Source organism: Rhea pennata, chromosome 7, assembly GCF_028389875.1.
Source record: "Rhea pennata isolate bPtePen1 chromosome 7, bPtePen1.pri, whole genome shotgun sequence".
In the NCBI taxonomy this organism is placed as follows: Eukaryota; Metazoa; Chordata; class Aves; order Rheiformes; family Rheidae; genus Rhea; species Rhea pennata.
The window spans coordinates 7,978,046-8,003,270 of NC_084669.1; the positions used below are offsets into that span (position 1 = coordinate 7,978,046).

Genomic DNA, 25,225 nt, shown 5'->3' on the forward strand with positions numbered 1-25,225 from the left:
GTCAGTGATTTTAGTAAGGAATTTATAAATTATTTGTTAGCAATTTACCCAAAAGTTAATTTGTACAGCTTAAGTCAATGTGCTGTCCTGTGCAAGCTGCGTAGTCAGGTTCTGAACCTGCAGGACTGGCTGAGAGGACAATGGAGGCAATAAATCCTGCTTTGCCGGGGAAGGGAGTACATCAGAAAGTTGTTCTGGCTGTGTTTCTTCAGCAAAATCAATAAATTCAAAGCTTGCTTCAAACCCTGAAAGAGGAGAAAAAAGAAACATGCTCTTATGCATGTTGAATTTTTTTTTTTTTTTTGAATTTTCTGATGCACTCAGATTAAAAAAAAAAAAATCCAATGATGCTTACAAGAGTCTAGTCCTTAGAAACAAAAGGGCAGTTTCTGCACTTTGATTGCAGGATTAGAACATGGTGCACAGCAGCCTGAGCTGGCATATTTATGGCATTCCCTCCTTTTGTAATCATCTCACCTTGCTGTTCACTCCCCTTGGCTCTAGCCATCCTCCCTTTTTTAAAACATTTATCTGCAGCGCTGGTCCTCTTGCAATCGTTCCCAATAGCGGATTGTGCCTTGTTTCTTCTCTGTCCCAGCCTCTAACAGCCTTATATAAGCCCAAGTTGAGATGCTGTTCTCACAACAAACACTAACTCTCTTCTCACTGCTATTTGTCCCAAATTTGTGATCCTCTGTTCTTCCCTAAGCTCACCATTTTCTTCTGGAATGTAATTGTGCCACATACACAATACTAGCCCTGGTTACTTCTTGGTAAAGGGATGGCCAGTCTGTCATTTAGTTTGCAAGCAGTTCATGTGTGTCTTCTGGGTGAACCTGGGGGTGGAAACGCAGCATCAGCAATGGGGCTACTCTTACGCAAAGACGCTGTGCAATCTAAATTCATAACTGCAACAGCGGGCAAGACAACAGGGAGAGCTGAGGTCAACGTTGTTACAGTGGGCCCAGCTGCATGCCCAGTTCAGTCGATCCTGGTGGGACTCCTGAGAAGTCAACATCACCTCCTGCCTATGAACCATTTACAGAGTCCACTGTCTTTCAGCTCTCCAGGGTATTTTGTATCTTGCAGCCCAGCCAAATGAAGAGTTTGGTATGCAGCACAGACACCCTATCTCAATATTTCCCTGCTGTTGACTTAGTTTTGAGAGTTTATTCTTGCCAAAGTAGTAACAGCTTTAGGAATTGTGCAATTTCATTTTATGAGCTATAGTGTTAAACATCTGTTGAAACTGAGCTGTTCTATTTAACCTATATCCATTTTAATAGTTTATATTAATATTGCTGAGGCAGTTAAAGCTTATAACTATTTAGAATTATCGGTCTTATTTTTGGAAAGCATAGAACATGTGAAATTATATTCTTAGTACAAAGGATTTCTGTGTATGTTTCTATCGGTTACAGTGATAATATACGTGCAAGAAGCAGACTTCAATAATTTAGAAAATTATTTAATAAAAAACATTTTGAATAGAAATTTTTCTATAGTGCTTGCATGCCAAGTGTTGCTATCCTATGTATCAAACACAGAAAATGACTATAAACAAGAGGGCAAATGACTTAGTCCACCTTATTTTCTCCTTTTCTTAATTGTAATAAATAAACTCTTTCCTTTCTATTTCCCCCCACCACAGTTCCCCTTGGTCTCTCTGCCTCCCCTCAAAAATGGATGGCATTATTCTCTCTTGACTGATACCTGAGCAAACAAGAAGTAGCTCTAATAAACTGCTAAGTATTTAACAGTAGAAAATGATATAAAAAAAAGAAGATTCAGATCCTGAAATGCAGAAAGATGCATTCATCTTTGGTTCTTCTTAGGTTTTATTTAGTGCTTACCTATGCAATTGTAACTTTCCCAACACATTTTTGTTGAAAATGTAACAAGAGGGTGGTGAACTGGAGGTTTGTCAGCAATGTATGTTTAGGAGCTTGAAGGGGTTGGGCTTTCTTGACCTAAAATTACATTTTAGCAGTTATTCAGAGTGTTATATGTATGGGTTTTGTTTTGTTTCTTTTGCACTATGGGTTTCAAGACTCCAACCAATTAATTCTGGAAAAAAGCTTAATGTAGGCTACTCCTCAAGAAGGGGTCTATTTTAACATTCAGTAAACAGATAATCCATTAGGACAACAATATACATTGTGGCAAGTGCTATCCTATTTTTTTTTTTCCTCGGCGCTTATTTATAGTCTTTTGATTCCACTTCCCTCCTGTGGTGCAGTTTCAATCATTCTCCCTACAATCTTTGTTCTTGTATTCATTGCAAGCTCAAAACACAGTAAGAAAGAAGCTCATACGTAGCGTTCTATTCTTGGCCAGTTCTTCTTCTATAGCAAGAAGGCGGTTGTATTTGGTCACTCTTTCTCCACGGGAAAGACCTCCCAACTTGACAAACTTGGCACCCAGTCCAACAGCCTGAAGACAAGAAAGTGCATATTTTAAAACTGTAGAGTTTGGGAAGTGAAGTCATTCTTAATTATTTAATGTGGTATCCTACTTGTGACTTAACAATCTCATTATCTTTCTACAGATAAAACACTCCTTTAAATAGAAATAAAACCCGTTAATGAATGAAAGAGTTGTTGCATGTAAATTTTTACTGGCATATGAAATTATATTTGCAGATTTTATTTTAATACAAATTAAATATATATCATCGTTCCAAATTTTTATATCAAATAGCATTACTATTCAGGAATGTTTTAAGTAATTCATATTTTTATGAAATAAAAATATATAAATATAAATGTGCCTCCCTGCTTTGGCACATTTCCTGTATCTTCTCTTTAAACCCAAAGATTAACTCTCTGTGGGAGAAAAAACAACTCTCTAGAAAACGCCTGTTTTGTAAAAGGTTGTTTCTTTCTCACGCAGAAACAGCCTTTCTCCTAAAAAACAGTTCATGATAAAAGCAGTGTTTTCGCAATTCTACAATTGAACAGCTTTCAATACTTACCAGATCCACAAGGCTATCATCAGAAGATTCGCCATCTGGACTTCCTAATATGGTAATATGTCTTTGACCTATATATAATGGGAGTGTATAACCTTCATTAGTATATATTTTTATACATTCAATGTAGAAATTGTTTAAACTTTCTTTTTTTCCTATTTGGGTTATATAGGGTTAAATATAAGCAGGAATAAAACCAATAAAACCCATCTCATAAAAAAGTAAACTGTATTAGTGTGCTACAATATTAGCATTAACAGTATGCTTTCTTTTCTTTACAGCGCGGATAAGGCTATATCTAACATCTATCCTAATTATTACTCTTTCTGGTAATGTATTCTATGGGCTACAGTGCAGTTCTGTGTATTTCAAATGTGCTCCTTAGCGTAGCAATGATTTTTTATCAATATGATACCAGGTTCCACATCGTGACTGAATGAAATTTTAAATTGTTATTTACTTATTTTGATACAGTGGTTCTGGGCTTTTTGAGGAATAAGGGAGGAACTTAGATATATTAAATTTGTCCATCTATTCCTTGGGTATAAAAATGACTAAAGAAAAATTTGATACAAAGAAAAAATCTCACATATGTACCTGCACAAGTACTGATTACTGTAACCAAAAAGGCTTAATAATATATAGTCAATAATTTATCTAAACTGCAATTTTAAACATTCTGGATTTGTTTGCATGTTTTAATTACTAGCTAGTATTAGCCAAAATTCAGTTTTCTCATTTATATATATATATAAAAACTTCTGTTTTATTTTGTTTAATTCTGGTATCTGTGTATGATGTTTCACTGTAGCATTAAAGGGCACCCACATTCAAAACATCCACAGTCTATTAGTTTGCTATAATTGAAGCCCTGAATTCTGTTTTAAAATCCTAAACAGAGGCTTGATAACCCAATCAGGAATTTTAGTTTCTTCTGAAAGCACTGTCTAAATTAGAAGTAGCTATAATTAAATAAATAAAATCAAAAATTCATTGACCGGTAAGGTTTAAAACTACTCTTTCTTTCCCCCCCTACTCACCATCTAGAAGTCCAGTAAGTTCTATGAGATCTGATACTTTGGTTTGATTAATATATTTGAGGACAATGCCACTGCATTTTGGTAGATTCATGTCTTGATCTGTTGTAAGTTTGGAAATACTTGTGGCTGCATCTTCAGCAATCAGGTAACATTTGGAACCCAGAGCACAACATATGTTATTCCACTGCTGTCTGTCCTGCATAAACAGTCACGTATATAATCAGAGTTTTAAAAACTAAATCCAATCCTTAATTCAGAAGGTTAAAAAATAAAAAATAAAGTTAATAAGGATTTCATCCTAAAGGTACCTTTCATATGTCTACCTAATAAAAATGCATCACCAGCATTTTGCTTGGCTTTTAAGATTTTGCCTGAAAACACGAATTATAATTTAGAATTAATCAAAGCTAATTGCACACAGGTATCATTTTAGATATTTCAAATAAAATTGTATGTAGGATTCTGTTAATTCCTGAGATTTATTTTTAAAAATGTTTTAATGGAATATAATATATTTTCTATTGTTCGATTCAGAGGATTCATTTATGTATCATTTAAAGTGTCAAAATATTTTTTAAAATATGAAATAATGAAACAGGAGGCAGCCACAAACTCAGAACACATATCAAAACAGCAAGATCAGAGCTGCAAGACTGATCCAAAGGGAACAGCAAATAACAAAGCTCTCTTTACACAGAAGTTTCATTTATTTAGGATCTTTGTTTCTCGATTTTAGTGCAATATTCATATGCTTTTGAGATTTAATGATAACAAGTAAATAATCTGAAATAAGAAATTTACAATGTAATCTGCTTTGAGTATATTGAGAGAATGCAAAGTTCTCATATTAAAAACACATACTTTTTTGTTAATTATTCTGCAGATAATAATTCTTGGTCTATAGAACACACACAATTTTGTGCCCATTCTACTTGCCATCTGTATGAGGATCCATTCCTAGAAGGCTTTTGAGCACATATTTTAGCGAAAATGTAGTCACTGACACCTGAGTAAATGCTTAAAGTTAGGCACTAGAGTGGTCTGCAGTTTGGCAATGAACTGTCGAATTAGCACCAGAGCTCATTCTCAAGCATCTAATTATCTGTGGCAAAGATGTGGTATGGATAAGTGGGTAGATTAGGGGGAGAGCGGGGATGAGGTGTTTCCTTTAATGGTATTCTATTTCAGGATGTCCTTCATTCTGTTAAAATGCTGCATATTTTTAGTATTGCAAATACATTTCTTAAGAATTCACAAGGAAGTTTATAGCCATGGCAGGAGTGAGGAATAATCTAGTGTTTTGGAATGTGGGTCATTCAGACAGTCAATTGAAAACAGTGAGAGAAAGCCAGGCTAACTACGGAGCAAGAAACAGTCAACGCAGACACTTGAAAAGTGAGCTTTAAGTTCAGGTTAAGAACAAAATGAGATAGATTTTGAAGTTCACACTTTTCAGAATTATTGATTCGGGCAGATCACAAAGGCATCACCACCTTGATTTCCCCTTCATTCATGTTCTCCATATTTTGTTCACAATCATGGAAACAAAAAGCATATATTTATTCTAAAGAAAATAATGAGGTTTAATGTACTGTTCTATGGCCAGAATTAGTTTTTAAGTTCCGTAACTGTAGAATATTCCTCTATAGTTGTAGCTTCTGCTACAATTAAGGTTTTGCCTTTTTTGTAATACATAAAAACTTAATTATATATATCAATGCGAATATTGAAGATTATGTAATCAGTTTCTTTCATTCATTTATACTTTAATAACATAATTAATAGTATTCTATTTTATTGTTGTAATGCATTGGCCACATTCAATTAACTCATGAAACTTTGATCACACAGCTAAGTACATGCAGTCTTCCTGCCACTTTAAAAATTCTGTTGAGCAATGCTGCCAGTTATAGGTTTGTTCTGGCTTTGGGTTTAAATCTCAATCATACAGATTTGCATTTATCATCTGTTTTATTTTGAGTGACTCTAAGACATGTACAATGACATCCAAGTCTAGTTTCTTCTAAAAATCTATTACCATTTATATACCAATTTAATTTTATAATTTAAATCTTATCATGTAATTTGAATTATTTCTTTTTTATATAAGATTGGAAAATGTGACTAAAATGACTGTGATTTACAAGTGGAATCAGAAGTGCAATTTCTTGTAATTCTTCAAAATGTTTGTACTTACTGTCCATGCCAGGATTATTTTCTATCATGAATTATGTCAAAGGTACATGCAAGTTTATTTAGCTTTATTTTTAATTACAGATAAGTACATGAATTATAACATATATTTGTATACTGTTACTGCTCTGCCCCAGGCCCTGAAAACAGATGACAACACTGCATATTTTATATGCTTTTATAAATGTGAAAAGTTCAGTGATATTCCACTTACGTACTTATTAATTTGGAAGGTCTGCACTGCAGTAAGGTCTCACATAAACTTACCTCTTTTCTGAAGGGATCTACTAATGCAATTATAGAAGGAAATCTGTTAATCAGTTCCACATACATATCAACCATTTCATCAGGACTTTTGAATGCTCCAGTGAGTATTTCATATTTTCCTTTAAGCTAGAAAGTAAAGTAAAAAGCGTAAAAGACAAGAATAGTAATACTTTAACAAAGAGTAACTAATGTAAGCGTACAAATCTTGTGACACTAGTAACTCCTTTAAGGCAGCAGATTGTGTGTCCTTCAGTAAGTACACATTCATTTGTCCACTTTATTTTGTGTCTAAGCGGACAGTACTTTGTTATAGAAATCCCTGCCTAATGTAACAGTTGGTTCCAATCGGCTCATGCCAATCTTTGACTGGTAACATTCCCCAAAAAAGAGAGAAAATCTGTTTCCGCATTTCCTAGGCAACACTGCCAGTCTTCACAGTTATTTAGCAATATTTGACATTTTTATTAAATCATGCATAAAAAATTTCGCTTTCACTTCAAAAAAGGTAATTTTTAGTCTCATCTTCATTAAAAAAATACTAATATGTGAAAGGAGGACACCCTCTGCTTAAAAACAAGACACAGCCCTTCTTTGCCCCTTTCCCCTGCCAAAAGACCCTCCTCATTTAAAACTAATCTCATGATTTTGGGAACCATGAACTGCCACATACACAGATTATTACAGGCAGACTGTCAAATTGTGACAGAATAGGCATTGCTTTTTTAATCACTTGAACTGTTCAATAATAAAAAGTTACAAAATTGCTGATAACTCTTTGCTTAAGATCTTGCTCATTCTGGTATAGAAGAGAGATTTCACACTGGTTTTACCAAATATCAGATATTAATAATAGATTTGCTACTACAGTAAACCCAAACATACAGAATCTCATGAAATATGAAATCAAACAGTATAGCAAGGGTTTTTTTTTTCCTTCTACTTAAAGAGAATCCAAATTGATCTTGGAAAGGGGGGCAATAATTTTGAAGACTTCAGCCTGAAATAAGTAAGTTTTGTCAAATCAAAATCTTGAAAATTTTGAATTAAAAATGAATGTTGATACATAATTAGATGATATTAGAGGCTACATACTCCTACCATAGTAAAAATACACGGACATATGAGGGTGTTTTGAAGAAAACAACAGGTGCAGTGTAATAAAATGGTGAAATAAGCAACTAGTAGTGTGACAGAATTATAAAATCTCAATTTTGAAACCAAAGTGGATTAGAAGATAATTATTTTATTTTCACCCTGTGGTAGAATGAAAAAAAGACTATCTGCCACTTAATAGATTAAATCAAAATTGTCTTAGAGCATGTGTGAAAGGAAACTGGTTATGTACTGCATGTCTGCCCAATGAGAGTTTGCTACATTTCATACAGATTGATCAGAAAAATCTTAATAAATAAATAAATAGAGAAAATAAGTAAACCTAGCTAGTACAGGCAGGCTTACACCATTTCAGTTACAAAAGTCAAATTGTGAAAATAACAGATTCCTGTGGGCAGACCACAAGCCATAATGGGGTGCTACCTTGACTTAGTGAGTCTGGTCCTGTACAAGGTGCACCAGGAGACTGGCACTCTGGTACTCCAGCATTCTCAGCACTCCCACAGCATCAGGCCCCATGAGGAATGTCTGCATGGCTTGTCCCCTTGCACTCACTATTCAATACTACTTCTGCTAAATTTCTAGGACAGACTCAAGCATATTTTATAAACACAGACATTCCTTCTGTTTTGCTTGATTACTACCCTGGAAAATGCAGTTGAAGGCTTATAGGTCAGTTTACGATGCAAAAATGAATAATGTTAAAAACTAATTACATTCCTTTTAAAATCAACAAAATAGATATTAAAAATAACTTACATAATCTATCAATTCATGAGCAGCACAATTTATTGCTAAATAAATGTCTGTTCCTAGCTCCAGACCTATGTTGCTGCAAGCTGTTTGCACCAGGAGTAGAGGTTGTTCTAGATTATCACATCCTGTTATTAGGCAGCCTAAGTGTGAAACTCTTTTTATGGCTGGTGGCTGAAAGTAAAACAGAAAAATTTGCTTTATTAATATTTTTATACATACAATAAGTACAATCACTGTCATTTCAGTCTGACTTCAGTCATAAATATACATATCTGTTCTCAGAAATGACATTAGCAACTTAAAGGACAATTCCTTAAGAATGAGAGCTTATCAAGTGCTCTCAGTAGAAGGCTGCTAGTTCTTGGAAACATGGCTAGTTATATAGTTCTTGCACTTGTATGTCCAGTATGGTTTAACAAAAGCATTTTAAAGGCTCTTTTAACAACCACTGAGTTGTAACAGATGCTGTGTAAAAGTTTCTGTTGCTGTAGATCCCCCTCCCTTTACCACAAAAACGTATTCTCCACTTTTAAATTGCTTTTACTCATTTATTCTTGATTATAAGTTTGATATTGCCTCTTCAGAGTGTTCAAGAAAGATTAGAATTTTTTAAGTCTTCTAACGGGAACAAATTCTGTAGAAGGAAAGAATCTCTAGCACAGCTGTATCCCTTCTGAGAGTTGTCTGCCTCCAGAACAGTATTCCTGTGCACTAGTTCCAAGCAGACTTGCACTGAGCAGATGTCTTGCATCATCTTCTGTTTCCAGTCATTTTGTAGGTGATTAAACACTCAATTTAACTTTTAAACCTGTGAATTTTGGATTATAAAAAATAACACTAAGTCACCATAAAATCAGCAGGATATAGTCCTGGGTTTGACTGGAGAAGTTAGTCGGAAGGCATCAGTGTTGAGAAGAATGAGGGAACTAACTACAATGGACAGCGCAGATCTAGCTACACAGAACGCCGGAATGTTCCTTCACATACAAAATTTTAAAAGAAAGTACAGGTCCGATTGCTATGGGAGAGAGCATTTTGTAGCAATCTGAAAGAAGGGAGGGGCAATCTATTTGACCTGTATTTTCCAGAGTACTAAACTGCTGCCATAGACAATAAGAAATGCTGCCGTCTGCTTGCACTTACTATAAGATAAAGCTTAAGTCTGCATTTTCACGTGTTTTCTCCCCATGTTGCATGCCTTGTTATATTCTATTAAAAAACACTGTATATCTTTATATACAAAAACATTTGTTTATGTCTGGTCTTGACTGCTATTACCTAAATAAGTGTCTCCCAGTATTAAATGTTTAAACAAGCAAATAAAACACAAGTGATCAAACAAACCAATAAAACAAAAGAAAAACAATGAAGATATGATTCAATTATCTTAAAATGTGCTTTTTAAAAAATAAAAACATGTAAGCATTTCATATATGATAGGCTTTATATACTGCACAATACCTGCCATAAACTTAATTTATTCAATTAGTTCCAGCCCAAAAGAGTCTGAATCAAATTAAGTTTTCACTGTTGTAAAGAAAATCCCAGGAAACGAGCAAACAGCCCTTCCTTCTAAAGATCTGCTATGCTGAAAAAATTAACTGTGACTTTTACTTGTTTTAATGATTTCTTTCACCGCTGCATTGCTATTTTTCCATTCCATTTTAGCATTTTCCATTTCCAAATTTTTTTCAAAAAAAAAAAACAAAATAAAAAAACCCAGCTTAAACTAACATGGCACTTTTATCAATTTAAAATTCAGTCCCACCAATACTTTCTTTTTTTTTTCTCCTATTGAAATAAACAGGAGTATTTCAGAAAATTGAATGCATGGCTTCTTTGGGCTCATGTTAAGGAATTATTTTAAATTGCTATTGCAGTCCATATTGTGATAAGAATACAGAAATTAGCCACTAGAAAATACAGAATTAATGACACACAAAAAAAATGGTGGATAATTGACTGATGAAAAGTGTTATGTTATCTAAGCAGCAAAACCATAAGAAACTTCTGCTCATCTTTTCTTCTGTGTACACAACAGTAACAATTCTTACCTGGTATTATAGTAGTCTCAGAATGGAGAGCAAAATTAGCATGGCATTTCTATCCCACCCTTTTGAAAATTCATCTCTAAACTACAGGTTTTGAAGTGAAAAAGGCAAAGATACATAAAATAATGTTCTATGCACTACTGTGAGTGCTGCCTTTTAAATAATGGTTCATATCTGCCATTGTCTATTACTTCAGACAGGAAGAATTTAATGCAGCATGATTAAGAGGGAATTGTGCTTCCAGAGTTTGAACACAGAATGACAGGTATTACAGGTCATAGCTTTACAGTTTACATGATCAAGTGCATGTTCTCTGCTGGTGCTGCAGGCCTGCCAAATGCTCAACTGGATGACTTATCAGAATTTCTGTAGGAATAAAATTACAAGATTCCACAAGAATTTCCCCTTTGTGTTATTGTCCAACGGGAAAGGAATGTATAGCCAGAAGAATCCACATTATTATATAAAATACGGCCACATGGAGTATTTAAAAATCTTGCCTTGACTTTTCCAAAACGGTAATGTGGATTAATGTTTCATATCTTAAGAATGTTTGGTTCCTTGCTGTTTTTAATAACATGCTGAAGGCTTAAAATGAACATTTCTTTTCTTACCAGAACTTTCTTTCCTGTGCTACGTGCACTGCCTTTCTTCCTGTCTGCTAGTTGAGGACTGGGCTATTGGGAGTGAAGGGAGAAAGAAACAATGAACCAGTTCCATGTAAAATCTAAGAATAACACAGAGACTTCAATCCAAAAAGACTGACTTTTGGTATTGTAAATATTTAAGTTAGGAAGCAGTATTTAAGATAAAACAGGAACTATGAACAACTATCTAGTTTTATTTTGTGGTAGTAACTCATTTCAATATATATTTCTATGTGGGCATCATGTGAACCATCATTCTTTTTCTCGAACATTCCCACCTTGCTGATTAACAGAACATGGGCTCTCAAAAATGGTAATCTAGGGTCTGTATTTGATGTTGCCAACAATGCCACTTCGCAAAAAGCATATACACAAATTGAGCTTGATATACTACTGCAGTAACGGACTTAGCAGGACTGGAACCGTATACTGTATATTCACTATGATACCATTCCTACTGTATTTTTTTTTTTGGTATAAATAATGAAATACAAAATCTTCTCATGCTTAGAAAAATGTTTTATTTTGTCTTCATTAATTTAATAGCAAATGGCTAATATTTTATTCATTTATTAGAGGAACACATCTTCTATACTGCACCATAAGACTAAACTTGGTAACATGCTATATCTTTCACATTCAAGCTCACATAGGCAGCAGCCATAGAAAGGACAAATGAAGACACACATTTTTGTCTTACCGCTTTGCATGTAGGCTCCAAGAGCCTCATCATTTCTCTCTGAATATCCAGAACCCTTTCTATACTCTGCAAATTAAATAATAATAATCTTCAAAACAAACAAACAAACAAAAATTATTCCAGAAATATAAATCAGAAGTGGGAGGATGCTTCTTCTAAATGCAGACTCTAACATAAAGTCTTTTTTATTTCCCAAATGCAATTCCTTAACACAACCCTCCAGCCACAAAATACAGTCGAATGTCCAATTATAAAGGGTTAGTAGCAGTAGAATGAACAGGAACATTTGGTTATGCTGCTAGATAGGAAGATAAGAAAAATGGTCTATTTTCCCCCCAGACGAACACTTCCCACATCTAACAGCTAGGCAATGTCCTAATTTGCCTAATATCTGAGAAGTAGGAAGATGGTAATCACCATCCCCAATTGTGGCTCTATGACTTCCACATGGAAATTCTAACAAAACAATGTATTTACCTCTACAATATATTCAGGAAACAGATAGATAAAAAATGCTGTCTTTAATTTAAACATAGGGGAACGCAAGAACACTCCGATTAAGTGATCCATTTAATTAAGCAATCCATTGGCCATCTTCATTGGCTTGATTTTTTGCTGTATACTAATGCACACATTTTTAACTTGAAATCTTCATGTATCTTCATTTAAAATGTCATCTATTTACCTCTATAATATTCCATGCCTCATAATTCAGCACTAATATTTGTTATGCAAGTAAACAGAAATGAAAAATAACATTTCTAGGGATTGTGTTGAAAAGATCGATATACTTACATATATAAATATATTTAGAAAAATTAAAATGAAGCAGTACCTGTTTGAGTGATAACTGAACTGGTGGTATAAGCATAACTTCCTTCATTAGTTTCAGTTTTCCAGGTGAAAATTTCCCACAGTTCAAAAGACTAACCATTGGCAGTGGCACAGTCATTTCCTTAGGTGTATCCTGTAATTGAGAGTACTATGTGAAAATAAAAATGTTAAAAATTTTAACAATTTCTTTTATATTTTCATTGCAAAACACAGCCAGTTCAAAGCCTGCTAGAGTCAACAGACTTAAAGATATATTTTATGAGGCATACTTAACATTAGTTTCTATTAAGGACTGTTGATTACAGAATTCTAGAGTAATTGTGATAATTGAGGAAAATAAATAGAACGATAAAATAGTCACATGTACCTGATTATTTTTCAGCAGTGCAATATGCAAATATAACGGGATACGGCTAATAATGGCACCAGACTTTGCTACAGCAAGTGATGTTCCCCCAATGGCTAAGCTGCCACAGAACTCTGATTCAACGGGTTCTGCAGGTGGGATTGTTCTCTCTGTACTTGACACTTTCTTCCCTACAAAATGAGAGCAGTAGCTAAATAATACTTTCTTGATTTAAAATGTGCATTTATGTATCACAGTTGTAGAAGTAAAAAACAGTATTGCCACTGCTGAATGAAGTCTGCATTTAGAAGAAGCATCCTCCCCCTTCTGATTTATATTTCTGGAATAATACTGAATGTATTACAAAAAAGAATTTATTTTTAAAACTATCTTGTCATTTTTTTATATATGAAATTACCTTACATGCAGGCAAAGTATCTTTTCTCACTCTGATTTTAAATGTGTTTCAAATCATTCCTTTTAGAGATCTTTCAGCCACTGGTATCTATATTATTTTATTTATCTGTATTTAGATGCAATATTGCCATTTCATCCTTCAGGTTCCTTTCACAACAATGTTTTCAGTATTCTCTATTGCACTCCTGCACAAACAACTTGGAACATTACATTGTAAGTTGACTGGGAATACACGTACTTGATTTCTTCTTGTAATAGCACGAAAAAAAATGTAGCCCTATTAGGGTTAAATTTTTAAACAGGTTTAAGAAGATAGTATTTTTTTAAAAAAAATACTCTATACACATAGTGATGTTAAATTTTTCAAAAAAAATATTTTGAGATACAGTAGAATGAGTTTTGTAAAAGTGTTTCAAACCCAGCAGCTCTCACTGTCATGCTTATTAACTATAGTTCTTACATAAATACGTATAGAGAGTACCTGTAAGAAGTTAAAATAAGTGGTATGATTCTCAAAAAATCATATACATCGGGGTTTTTTAAAAATCAATTTGACCAACTACTTTAATTCCTAACAGGAGCTTCATACAAACTTTCATTTGCTGTAGAGGTTTTCAACAATAAAAATATATATATTTACTATATATAGTGAATATATTATATATATTTTATATATTATATATATAAAAATGTGGGGGTTTTTGAGGATCATGCATACAAGTAGCATATGATGCTTTCTTCCTTTGCCTTTTTGGCTATATATACTTATTTTATTTCTCTGATATCATACCACAGTTGTATTGTTTGCCTACTTCTTTTTCACTCTGTACTCTCTTCCCCATCTCAGTCCCTTCCTTCTTTTCTACTTTCACTTTTCACCTTCATTTCCTCCTCTTCTCACTTTGTTAGTGAGAAGCTTCCCATTTTCACTTCCATTCTTCATTTTCATCCTCCTCTACTCTCACTCCTCATCCTGAAAAGTAATAAACTCCTGCCTAAGCCAACTGTTTAACAAAAGGCAGAAACTCTGTTCAACTGCGCATGTGAATCATGAGAAACTTTGTAATTTCCCATCTCAGTTCTGTAGTAGAAACTGCTGTGATCAGAAAGATGATTTAGGACAAAAAAACAAACACTATGAGGAAGTGATACCATTCTTTAGTGCCCATGGGATCCTTCAGAAATTACACTAGCATCTTTATCAATATTTACATTAAAGAAAATATTGTAAAAAAATCAACTAAAACCTATTGTTGCTGCTTTTTTCCCCTCAGATAGTGCAGTTGCTGATGGAATACATGAAGGAAGGGAAAGAGTGGCTTCTTCTTCATCTTTCTTCTGAATTTCTTTTTTTTCTTCTGCTTTTTTGGTAAAATATTCACTGAGGGAAAAGGCATAATGATTAGTGGCTCAGAATAGTTTTAGGTATATGAAAAGCATACATAGGATACCAACTAAAGAACATGCGAGGAGGTGGATTAGGGGCATCTATCCGAGCTTCTGCCATGTACACATTCTGGGAACCTGGAGGAGTCAATAAATCACTTTGTCTTATTTTAGCCATCTGTAACATTGAGCAAAAACAAAGTACCACAAGCAAGTATTATAAACCTTAATACATACTTTTCAAATCACACAGAGCTGAATGTGAGCTCCATGCGTACACATGAGTAGCAAAGGATACTATCATAACTTTATGGTATACAAGAACTTGGCCTAGGTTGCTAATAAAATAGCTTAGTTGTACACTATTTACCTAAGAGGCTGCAATCTCAAGAGATGGCTGAATGCCAACCACCCACGGAAACTATACACATAGGTCTGAACCATCCAATTCAGACAAAAAAAGTATACAAGATTATGCAAGTAATGTATAAAAATCTTCTTGAGACTTCAGCTGAAGAATTTCTTTCACATTGTGTCCTAGTCCTTGAGCAATGTTTCCCCAAAGACAATTCACCCCGACTGCAATTTTGGCCTGTCTGCCATAGCCTGTGTTAAGTGTGGCAACTGCTCCATTCAGGGAGGTAGCTGATAGAAACCCTTCAAACGACGCAGAAAGACAGGCCACACCACAGCCTCCAGGATGAAGAGAGACATAATGCTGCCAGGTAGTTCCTCCAATGCTGTAGTAAAAATACACTCGGATATGCTTGTGACAATTTTACCTTAGCGATTTTTTTTTCGTTACAAACAACAGATATATTTCTTCGTAATTGAAAAATACATCTTTTTTTCTACTGTGGAATTCTCCTCAGAACAAATGTTTATATGAAAAAATATGAGTGTTTATTAGAGAATTATGTTTCCAAGAAGTGCACAACATCAGCTAAAAGAGATAAATATCTCAAGTAAGTATCCTTTTGGAGTGGCCTACACAGAAGGATGACGCTACCAGAACCTGAAAACTATACACATGTATGTATCTGTGTATGTGTATACACGTGTGTGTGTACACACATACACAGATATATAGATACATTTTGTGTGGATTTAGCTTGATGTAGAAGATGCATGCACAAAGGCCTTTCATATCACTTGTTCTCTCCAGTGAACAGAAAAGTGGAGTAGCTGTTTGAAAAAGGCCCCCATTGATTTAAACTGGCACTGAATGAGTTTCTTAATCAGGGGCTTCTGGCTCATGAACATGTGTCCACGCAATTTTTCTTAGAGACTTCTATTTCCTATCTCATAAAGATCTAACTTCCATGAGTTTTGTAAAAAGTGGCGTGATTTTCGTATTATCTAATTAAAGCAGTAGGAAATAGGATAGCACAATGTATCTGAGATGTACATCACGTCCTAAAATTATATAAAAAATTACATTAGAAATCATATGGAATATTGAGTACATTTTTCATTTTCAATATAAACATGTAGTGTATATTTCAAATGCAATCATTTGTTTTGTAGTAGCATAAAGCAACAGAAAAAATACACAAGACTTACCCAAGTATCTTATCAACTACACACTGGTCAGTGGGCTTCAAGTCTCTTAGCATTGTGTTCAGTGACTCATTCACCCATTCCACAGCAGTGTTAACAGAGTCATTTCTTTCTTTCTCATCAGCCTCAGTTGCTCCAGATAAAGTATTTTCAAGTATATGAGAATGAGAAGAGATTATAGTGGAACAAATCCTCTGCAAAATAGTGTAAGAAGGCTTAAAATACTCTTTCATTTCTAACTTGAAAAGAATGAGAAATACATGTCCTTACCTATTCCACAAGTACCTATCCCCAAATAAAGTTTGCTCCACTTAATTATCTTTTTTATCTAGCATCTCTCTCTCTCTCTTTTTAGTACTTCTGTGAACACAGACTTCAGCCAACTTTCTCAAACTAAATGATAACAATTTAGGCATAAATCTCCTGACAGATCTGTTGGAGATCAAACAGATCTGTTGGAGAACAAAACTTCATTTTGTTCTCAGAACAGAATGGAGTTAATTTTAAGGACTATACTGTCATTACGACATCTTTTATTGCAGCTGTTGGCAGCCTGTTGTACCATGCTTTACCACCATTTATATTTAGTGCCATCATTCATACTCACACTTTCTCTTAATTACTCAAGTAATTTAAGCATGTATTTCTGTATGGATGAACAATACTTATAAAACTCATTTAATAGAGAAGTCATTTGCAGATATCATAGAGCTGGCTGCATTAGTAATATTAACTTTATATACTATGAACACCTTTGAAAGTATATTTAATTTCTTTAATTTGTCTCCTTTTTAGTATCAAAAACGCAGTGATTCATAGTTTAATCGAGGGAAAACGTAAATAACTACTCCGCAGTATTAAGAGCTGCAAATAAAATAATCTTGGATATTTCAGGTTAGCAGAGAGGAAATGCAGCATCAGTTTTGCATTGCAGGTACTTACATAGTACGTTTGACTTAACTATCACTCACATCAACCTATTTGCTCAATATTGTTAAAAGTTCCTTCAGCTCTACTATTTTGACACTATACTATATTTTTCTTAAACAATGCTGTAGCATTGTCCTTAAATATAAGGACTTGAGAATAAAAAGAAAGAAAAATATACAGGAAAATGAACTTACAGGGTTAGGTACAGGGTGCAAGAAAAAGCACCAGGACTTACTGTAAGACGAACAAAAGTTTAACATGCAAAGATGCACTGTCATTTGTGGCTCAAAAAACACAGAGAGGTATTGTTTATCATGGAGAACTAAGTTTGTTTAGTTGATGTCATCACCTAACTTTTCATGTTATTTTTTTTTCTAAAATGTTAAGGACCTTTTACTCGATCAACTGCTAAGCCACGTGGAGGCATATCTTTTAAATAAAAATAGAAACTAAAATGTTCATTATGATGGGAGTAGCAGTAACTCTCCTTGATAGTCTCTTATTAAGATAAGTAAGACAGAAAGATGTAGCTCATACCTTCTCATGATTTTTAATTATACAGTATATTTCCACTTCTAACGTTGGTCGACCAACTCCATCAAGGACTTTTCTTCCAACTAATTTGCATATTACTGGAGCTTTTGAAAATTTAGAAAAGTAGTTAGCCTTAAATAAGAGAGAGATAACTTCATTAGAAGCCAATTTCTGTGTAAACAGGTTTTTATTCCATTAAATAAATTAAATAAATTCACTACTGAGTAAATCCATTTACAAGTCCCAGTATTCAACATACTTCTGTTACATCTCCCTTTTATTTCTCTAACATCTCCTTAGGAACCATTCTAGATGGGGAAGATCCACCTCAAATCAAAAGCTGCACAGCCACCACAGGCTATACAATTATGTGTTTTATTTGGCAAAGTTAGTGATGGTGATCAAAGCCTCCTTAACCCTCCTAGAAAATATGATCTCTCTAAAGTTTAGATTTACACTGAAATCAAAAAGAATTATGTATTTTGAGAATGTATTTCTTGCCTGTAGAAAGTACTTCATGTCAGGTATCTAACAATGTTTCAAGTTTCTTGATCAAATTAATATGCAGAGTGGCTCATGTGTCTCAACCAGGCCCTGATTAGGTGGCTAAATGTTAATGATCTAAATAGCTAGAAGACTTAATCTGCAAGGAAGGGAAATCCGTTAGTTCCTCTATTACAGTGGAAAGGATTTATCACTCCTTTTGTAGTCTCCTCCCTCACATGGTGTGCTTGATGTAAGGTTATTTATCATGGCAATCAAACTTGTCTAACTGGAAGAAGTGGTTTTTGGTTGGACAGAACTGAGCTAACAAGGCCGGTATAGGTTTATGTTGCTGCAAGCGTGCTGCACCTAAGAAAAGGATACAAGGCAACCGACCCAGCCAACAGACAGCACTCCACCGTAAATCTGAAATTTTAGGTTAGCAGGCTTTGAGCCTTATGAAAAAGATGGAAATCTTATATTCTGGCAAGCAGAGTTCTCTTACTTCTTTTTCTGTTGTGGTATTTCATATGCCTGAGAACTGGTATCATCTCACTATGAAAATATGTTTTTGGCTCTGTCATTACCTATTGGACAGTGATGTTACTTTCTGTACTAAGATTAAACTGACGCTTAACCTCACTTGACGTTAACTGCATACTTCTTTTTTTATTTCATTCTTTAGTCTGGTATCAAAGATAGTTGCCAAAGCATGATTTATCAGATGGAGAAACCACAGAATAGATATAGCTATGTAGAGGAAGAAAACATGTAACCATTAAATACTGTAAATCAGTTTTAATTATTCTACAAATGTCTGAACTGCAGTATATTGTTTCACTGGGGGTAGGGAGTAGCAAAGTAAGAGCAGGTGTTACTAGTTCTAGTCCCACTGGCAATCGCAAAACATTCGGGAGACACAAAATGGCATAGAAACTACGGCCAACTGGGTAGTGTTTTATTTCCACAGACACTTTCACATCAAAGAACATAGTATAAATTATTTTAGAGTTGCACACTATTTGTATTACTGGTAATTCCAGCATCATCACTAACAGATGGGTTAGTAGTGCTGCTATCACAACATGTTGTCAAACGGGTATCAATAAAACTGGTTTGATTCTTCTCCCTTCACTGAAGCCTGTTTTTCAAAAACAGCAGCAGTTTGAACATTGCCCAGTCTTTTATTGTGACCAACTGAGTCATCTCTGTGTTGAGCAGATCAGGGCTGCCTACCTACAGCATCCCAAGACAAAATACTTTCCAGTTTTGTGAATATAACCTGCATAGAACAAAAAGCTCTGCTGCTTTTTGGACGTATTTGGACCAGTGTCAAAGTGCCATTGGTCCCAGGAGATAAGAAACATTAAACCATCATAAAGTATGCTTTAGTCAATGTAAAATTACTTTGTTAGGTCTGACCGTAGTCAAGGAACTGTCGAGCTCCTCTCATTGAACTTTAGAGAACCTTTAGTGCGCACAGGGGCCGTACGCGCAGGAACGCACCCGCGGAGGGCGGGCCCGGGCGCTCCCCGCTGAGCCTCGACGACCGGCGGCTAGCAACGGCCACCCGCCGCCAGGGCGCGCAGGGCAGCTCGGGGCGGCAGCCCCTCTAGCTAAGCTGGCACCAGCGCTAACCACACCTTCCCCAAACACCGAGGCAGGGCCAGAAGAGCCGCCTGAGCGGCCAGGAGAGCCCTCACCCCGCCACAGGGCGGCAGCGCCGCGGCCGCCCCGCCGGCCCTTCACGCGCCGCGCCGCGCCGCAGGGCCGCCACGAGCGACGCGCCTGGCGCCTGCGCACTGGCCGCCCGCCGCGCCCGGGGGGCGCCTGCGCACTGCCCCTCCCCGGCGGTACCAAGTCCCCGTAGAGGTCTGCGGGGCGCAGGAGGAAGAGGGAGTTGAGAGCTTCTTCCAGCCGCTGGGGGACTTGACGGCTTCGGTAGTACTCGGCCGCCTCCCGCCCCAGCCTCTGGAGCTGCCGCCTCCGGCTCTCGGGCTCCATCGCGGGGCTGGGCCGGCTGCTAGGAGACGGCGGCCGCGCCGCGCTCTCGCGAGACCCGCTCGCCCGGCGAGCGCCGCGTCGCGGCCGCCCCCGCTCGCCCCTCCCGACCCTCCCTGGCGGCGGCCGTTACCCGCCAGCGGCGCGGCCCCGCCCCGCCGCGCGCAGCGGCGCGTCGGGCCGGCGGGAAGCTCCGCGGCGCTGCCTGGGCCCCTGCGGCGGGCAGCGGCGTTCGGGGTGGCTTGGGGGCTTCGCGGTGAATAGTGCTTTGTTCGGGCTGAAACGGTAACGAATATCCTGCGATTGCCCTTGCCGTAAGTGGGATCGTTACTGGGCTAAGCCTGGTTAGAAAAATCAGGGTTTTCAGTGTTTTTTTTGTTTGTTTTATACACGCAGCCTCTGCGCTTTCCTCCGAGGCTGGCTTTGATCTTCAAAGTCAGAATGCCTAAAGCAGATAGTCTTTAGTTTTAAAAATCTCCGAACGACAAAATTGTGTAAGATTATCATCCTGAGAGAGAGACAGATTATGGTTTGCAAAGTGTCTGGTGAGGATAAAGCTACAAAATACCCCAGTAACTGTACTTCGGCATTTAAAAAGCCTTTGCTTTCAGTGAAAAGAAACGTTTCACAACTCAAATGATCGTTTTTAGTCTGCAATTTACTACAAAAACTTTCACTTTGTTACACTGTTCACTGGTAATTTTGTTGAAGTAACTGAAAATGGAGATACTTAAAAAGCTGTTAGCTGCACACTTCCTCAGCTCTAAAATCGATATGTGTAGACCTTTACTCATATGTTCACTTCTCTAGGTTGGGTGATAATGAAGAAAAATCCCTGCTGAATCGTTTTCTCCTCCTTTCACATCTTTCAGAAATAGTGTGGTACCTCTCTGGAGAGTTAAACCTTCTTCTTACAGTTGTCTCTGAAGAAGTTTCTGAACTGACACTACCCATGCCTTAAAAAAAAGAGTAAATTGAGGAAGATTTTCCTGGTTCAGAGCAGTTTAATAAGGTGGGCTACTGCTTCTTTGGATATTTTACTTTTTGGGGGGAGTGTTGCAGTCAATGAGATTTGAAAAAAAATTAAGAGTTCTCAAGTTTGTGTTGTAGGCATACGTTTGGCCTAGAACATGGAAATTTAATAAAATTCTTCTGTAACAGTATACTTCTCGAGATAATTCTAATATGGTTCTCTGAGAGCATCAGTTTAGTAGGTTATACACACTGATAACTTTCAGTTGCTTTTAACTCTGTTTTCAACCCTTTGCCTTGTGGATAGGTTGTAAACAAAATGCATTGTGGAGAAACAGGTTCATTTGTCTTACGGATATTGACCCACAGTTTGGGGAAGGAAGTTTGTCAGCTTCCCCAAGATCTCCCTATATCCCTGTCTCCCTAGATAATTATAGGAAAACAGTGAGTTGAAAGAGTTTAATACTTAGTTTGATAACTTTGATTTTTTTTTTTTAAGAACCCCTTTGAAATGCTAGTATGAACTGTAGGAATTCCCTTTGAATGCTTAACTATTCTTAGCTTGTGATCTAATGACTGTTATGTGAATTACCTATATGGCTATGTAATTTCCATTAACAGTAATAGTAATTGTAAGCATGCAGAAAGAGGATGACTTATCCTGTGATCCTACCTATTATTAAGTAGTTAACTGATTAAGGTTAGGGTACTGCAAGCCATTTCATAGTATCTGTGAACTCTCTGTAACCCCATTATCTTCATTAGGCTTGTGTAGGTGTAATTAATTGGAATCTAGTTAACAGTTGTGTTGAATGAAAAGAATTTAGTTCTATTTCTCTTAGTTTTATTGGCCCCATAGTGCTAACAAGCTAAAGGTTAATTAAAAACTCACTAATCAAAACATATGTAACAGGTTCCAAGGAATCAGTGAGGAAAAAGCTTGTGATTGGTGTGAATCTGTCCTTTAAGAAAGGAACAGGAACAAATGGTGCCCTACAGTAGTTGTTTTTTGCTTTTAAACTGTGAAGATGACTCAGAGTTATATAAACTTAATGAGTAAATTTAAAAGGTACAGAAACCCAAATACCGTAAGCCTGCCATCAGCATTTACTCCAGTAACAAGATTTTGATATCTTCCCAGCAGACTGTCTACAAAAGTATTTTAAATCATATAGTACTTTGGATGAGTAGAGAAATCATTTTTGTTTTTTCGTTCTAGAGCATCTCTACATAATGTCACTTTTTGCCTTCGCTATAAATCTTATGTCAGGTAATACAATATTATAAAGGAGGAATAGCTGATCATAATTTATGTGCAAATTCATTCCTTCTCCTCCCAAGTTTCTATCTATATGAGTATCTATATGTGGTGCTAATCATCCTAATATTGGGGCACTCTAAAACTAAATGTCACATGCTTAAGCAGTGCATAAAGGATTTGCTTTTTACCATTCTAAAATGTTGCTATAAATTTGCCCCTTAATTAAGATCATGGTCTCACTGCCATCTGTGTTCTTGTAGGATTTCACAGATGAACATTGTGTGCTTATTCTACTGACAGGGTCGTCTTTGAAATCAAGTCTGAGAACATAAAAACTACATGATGTTTCCAATAAAGTCAGGATTACCTCTTTAACTTGGTAGTACAAATACTCATATGCAAAAACATTACTGCTTTTGAGTCATTTGAGCTTGTTAAATAAGAAAGGCTATTAAGAATTAAAAAACCACTAGAAAATATTGTTAGGTGTTAAAAGAAAAATATTAATAGCCTGTAGTCTGTGAAGAACAAACTTCAGTAACAAAGTTAAATGCAACTTAGTGTACAAGACTAAACAAAAACTTTGGTAATATGGCACAGCCAAGCATAAAATTCAGATTAGGCTTTGAGTCTGAATGAAAACTTTCCAAGAACTTGGGGACTTAGAAAGTGATGGTAATAATTTTTTTCCCGCTCTAGTGTTACTATTTTAATTTCCATGGTATTCATATAAGAATTCATTTGCCTTGAGTAATCATTCTCTGCTCCAACAGTTACTTCAAGTTGAGCGGTTTTTTAGTACTAATTTCTTGACAGGTTTGAGGATTCTTCCTGTGGGTCTGCTCCGCTTCTGCTGCATGAGGATGAGCCTAGATTTTTCCAGAGGCAGCAGAACTAAAATGTAAGAGCTGATAGACTTAAATTAATCATTCTCATTCTAAAGGTTATTTGGAATGAACAATACTTAAAATCTAGTTTTGAGCTGATTTTTGAGTTTATAGAAGATTATCTTCAAAATTCTTTAATGTATATGAGTTTTCTAACCTATCTTTTTTAATGTAGCACATAGCATAAACTGAACCTATTATACCATTATTCATCAATAACCTATCAGGCATGATACATGTGCACATGTTTTGAAGTAACTGTTAAGAACATTAAGGCTTTATTGAAGGCTGCCTATTGTAGGGTTCATTGCCATGATGGATTATAGTGACTTTTGTCAGTATTTTAGTCTGAAATGTTAATGCGCTTGTATATACCGAGTGTGAACGGCGTTATGTAATTAGTGTCAAATATTTTCCAAGATAAGAAAATAAAAATGTGTGCTCATGAGTCAGTTAACTGTGTATGAGGCATTGGTATAATTTCAAAGATGATATGGCAAGGTGGCCATAATGCATTTTAAATTTTTACAAACCAATAATCAAATTAAGTGGTGATCAGGGTAGTAGAAAAGCAGGAACAGATGCTGAAATTCGTAATTCTGAGATTGGATAACTACTACTTAAGAAAATCTTTTTTTAAAAAAGAAAACAAACGTAAATCAATGTAATTTATTCCTGTTTGTCATCTCTTTTCTTATAGTCAGAATGGTTTACTTGGGAGCTCCAGTTTGAACCTATAGTATGACAGAAGTTACAAGAAGTCTACTTTTTTTTTTAAAAAAAAAAAAAAGTTCTGTTGGAGAGGAGTTACTCTTTTGCTTTCCTGACCTCAATTTCTTGAAATGATACCTTAAAGAAAAGGATAATTTAAAGATTTTGAGTGCTAAAACACCTTATTTGGTAAATTTTTCCATTTATTACTCTCACTATGAAGAAATCTGATTTTTTTTATCAGAATTTTTTCCGCTTCATCCTTTGGGCTTTGGTTTTTCCTCTTTCTTTTATGTTGGATTAGAATCCTGTAAATTTTACACAACATTACCTTGAGAAAAAGGAATTATTTTTATGCAGAAAGCTGTAATATGACTTTTAGTTGCCATGCTGAGCTATTTGAGAAGCAGCACTTGCAGGTCTACATACAGAAACTTTGGGGTTGATTGGAAGCGATCTTCAGGTTTGGCTTTTACCAGTTAGCAGATCAAAAGCTTACATGACTAAGCAGTGAAGCCTGACTATTGCAGATGAACTGGTGATACATGCAATACATTAAAAAAAAAAAAAAAGTTAGAAATCAGTTATTTACAAGTACATACTAGTTGAAGTAAATATCACAATAAGTGATAAAAAGTGTTATTTCTCAAGTCTTGTGACTCTTGACAGTTTTAAAGAAAAGCTTTTCTCCTTGCTAGGAAAAGTGAAGCTGATAGCAGAGGTGTTTAGAGAATTAAATAAAAAGGTAATTTTCATATGATTATACAGAATTGGAGCTTTCCCTGCATTATGTGATTCTCTTCCCCCTCCCCCCTCAACACAGTTTTAGGGACAAATTGAGTATGGAAGAAAATGAAGAATGGCATTTTTTTTTTCCCATGATGTATCTCCTGATTTTTACAACCCTAATCACTTGGGGCATGTCTTGAACTTTTAACCTTCTTTCCCTAGCATTGATGCTGTGAATAATGGACTCTCCTACTTGGCACGTAACTAGATTGCAGTTCAGAGTGGATGTCACAAACACTATTGCACCATCTGGAGCAAAAGCCTCACTATCATTCTGGGATAAGCACATAGGATCATATGAGTTTATAATTGACTTTATTTTTTTGTGGCACTAATTCAAATTTATTTAATACAAAAACACCTTAATTTTCAACAG

The 25,225-nt window shown here is 35.7% G+C and overlaps 1 protein-coding gene and 1 long non-coding RNA gene across 2 annotated transcripts; one reads left to right on the forward strand and one right to left on the reverse strand.

Annotated features, from left to right (window-relative positions):
• Window positions 1–69: 69 nt before the first annotated feature.
• Window positions 70–20,232, reverse strand: ENO4 (enolase 4). The gene is made up of 14 exons (XM_062580383.1): window positions 20,086–20,232; window positions 17,749–17,877; window positions 16,285–16,475; window positions 14,583–14,716; window positions 12,940–13,109; window positions 12,574–12,705; window positions 11,739–11,804; window positions 11,006–11,068; window positions 8,344–8,511; window positions 6,472–6,597; window positions 4,012–4,207; window positions 2,975–3,042; window positions 2,316–2,433; window positions 70–245 (listed from the first exon to the last, which is right to left on the reverse strand). Exons 1-14 carry the CDS (start codon window positions 20,230–20,232, stop codon window positions 70–72), a joined length of 1,884 nt encoding a protein of 627 aa, XP_062436367.1.
• A 188-nt stretch (window positions 20,233–20,420) lies between these two features.
• Window positions 20,421–23,366, forward strand: LOC134142527 (uncharacterized). Its single transcript, XR_009958902.1, has 3 exons — window positions 20,421–20,543; window positions 21,102–21,241; window positions 23,279–23,366. It is a non-coding gene; the product is annotated as an uncharacterized LOC134142527 (long non-coding RNA).
• The last annotated feature ends 1,859 nt before the right edge of the window (window positions 23,367–25,225 follow it).

Excerpts from the sequence above, each read along its gene's own strand:
- ENO4 (XM_062580383.1), bottom strand. The coding sequence starts at position 20,232 with ATGGAGCCCGAGAGCCGGAGGCGGCAGCTCCAGAGGCTGGGGCGGGAG. Across the intron at positions 16,476-17,748 it reads TAATTAAAAATCATGAGAAG|AGGATTTGTTCCACTATAAT; the intron begins GTATGAGCTACA and ends ACTATTTTGCAG. Across the intron at positions 246-2,315 it reads GGCCAAGAATAGAACGCTAC|GGTTTGAAGCAAGCTTTGAA; the intron begins GTATGAGCTTCT and ends CTCCTCTTTCAG.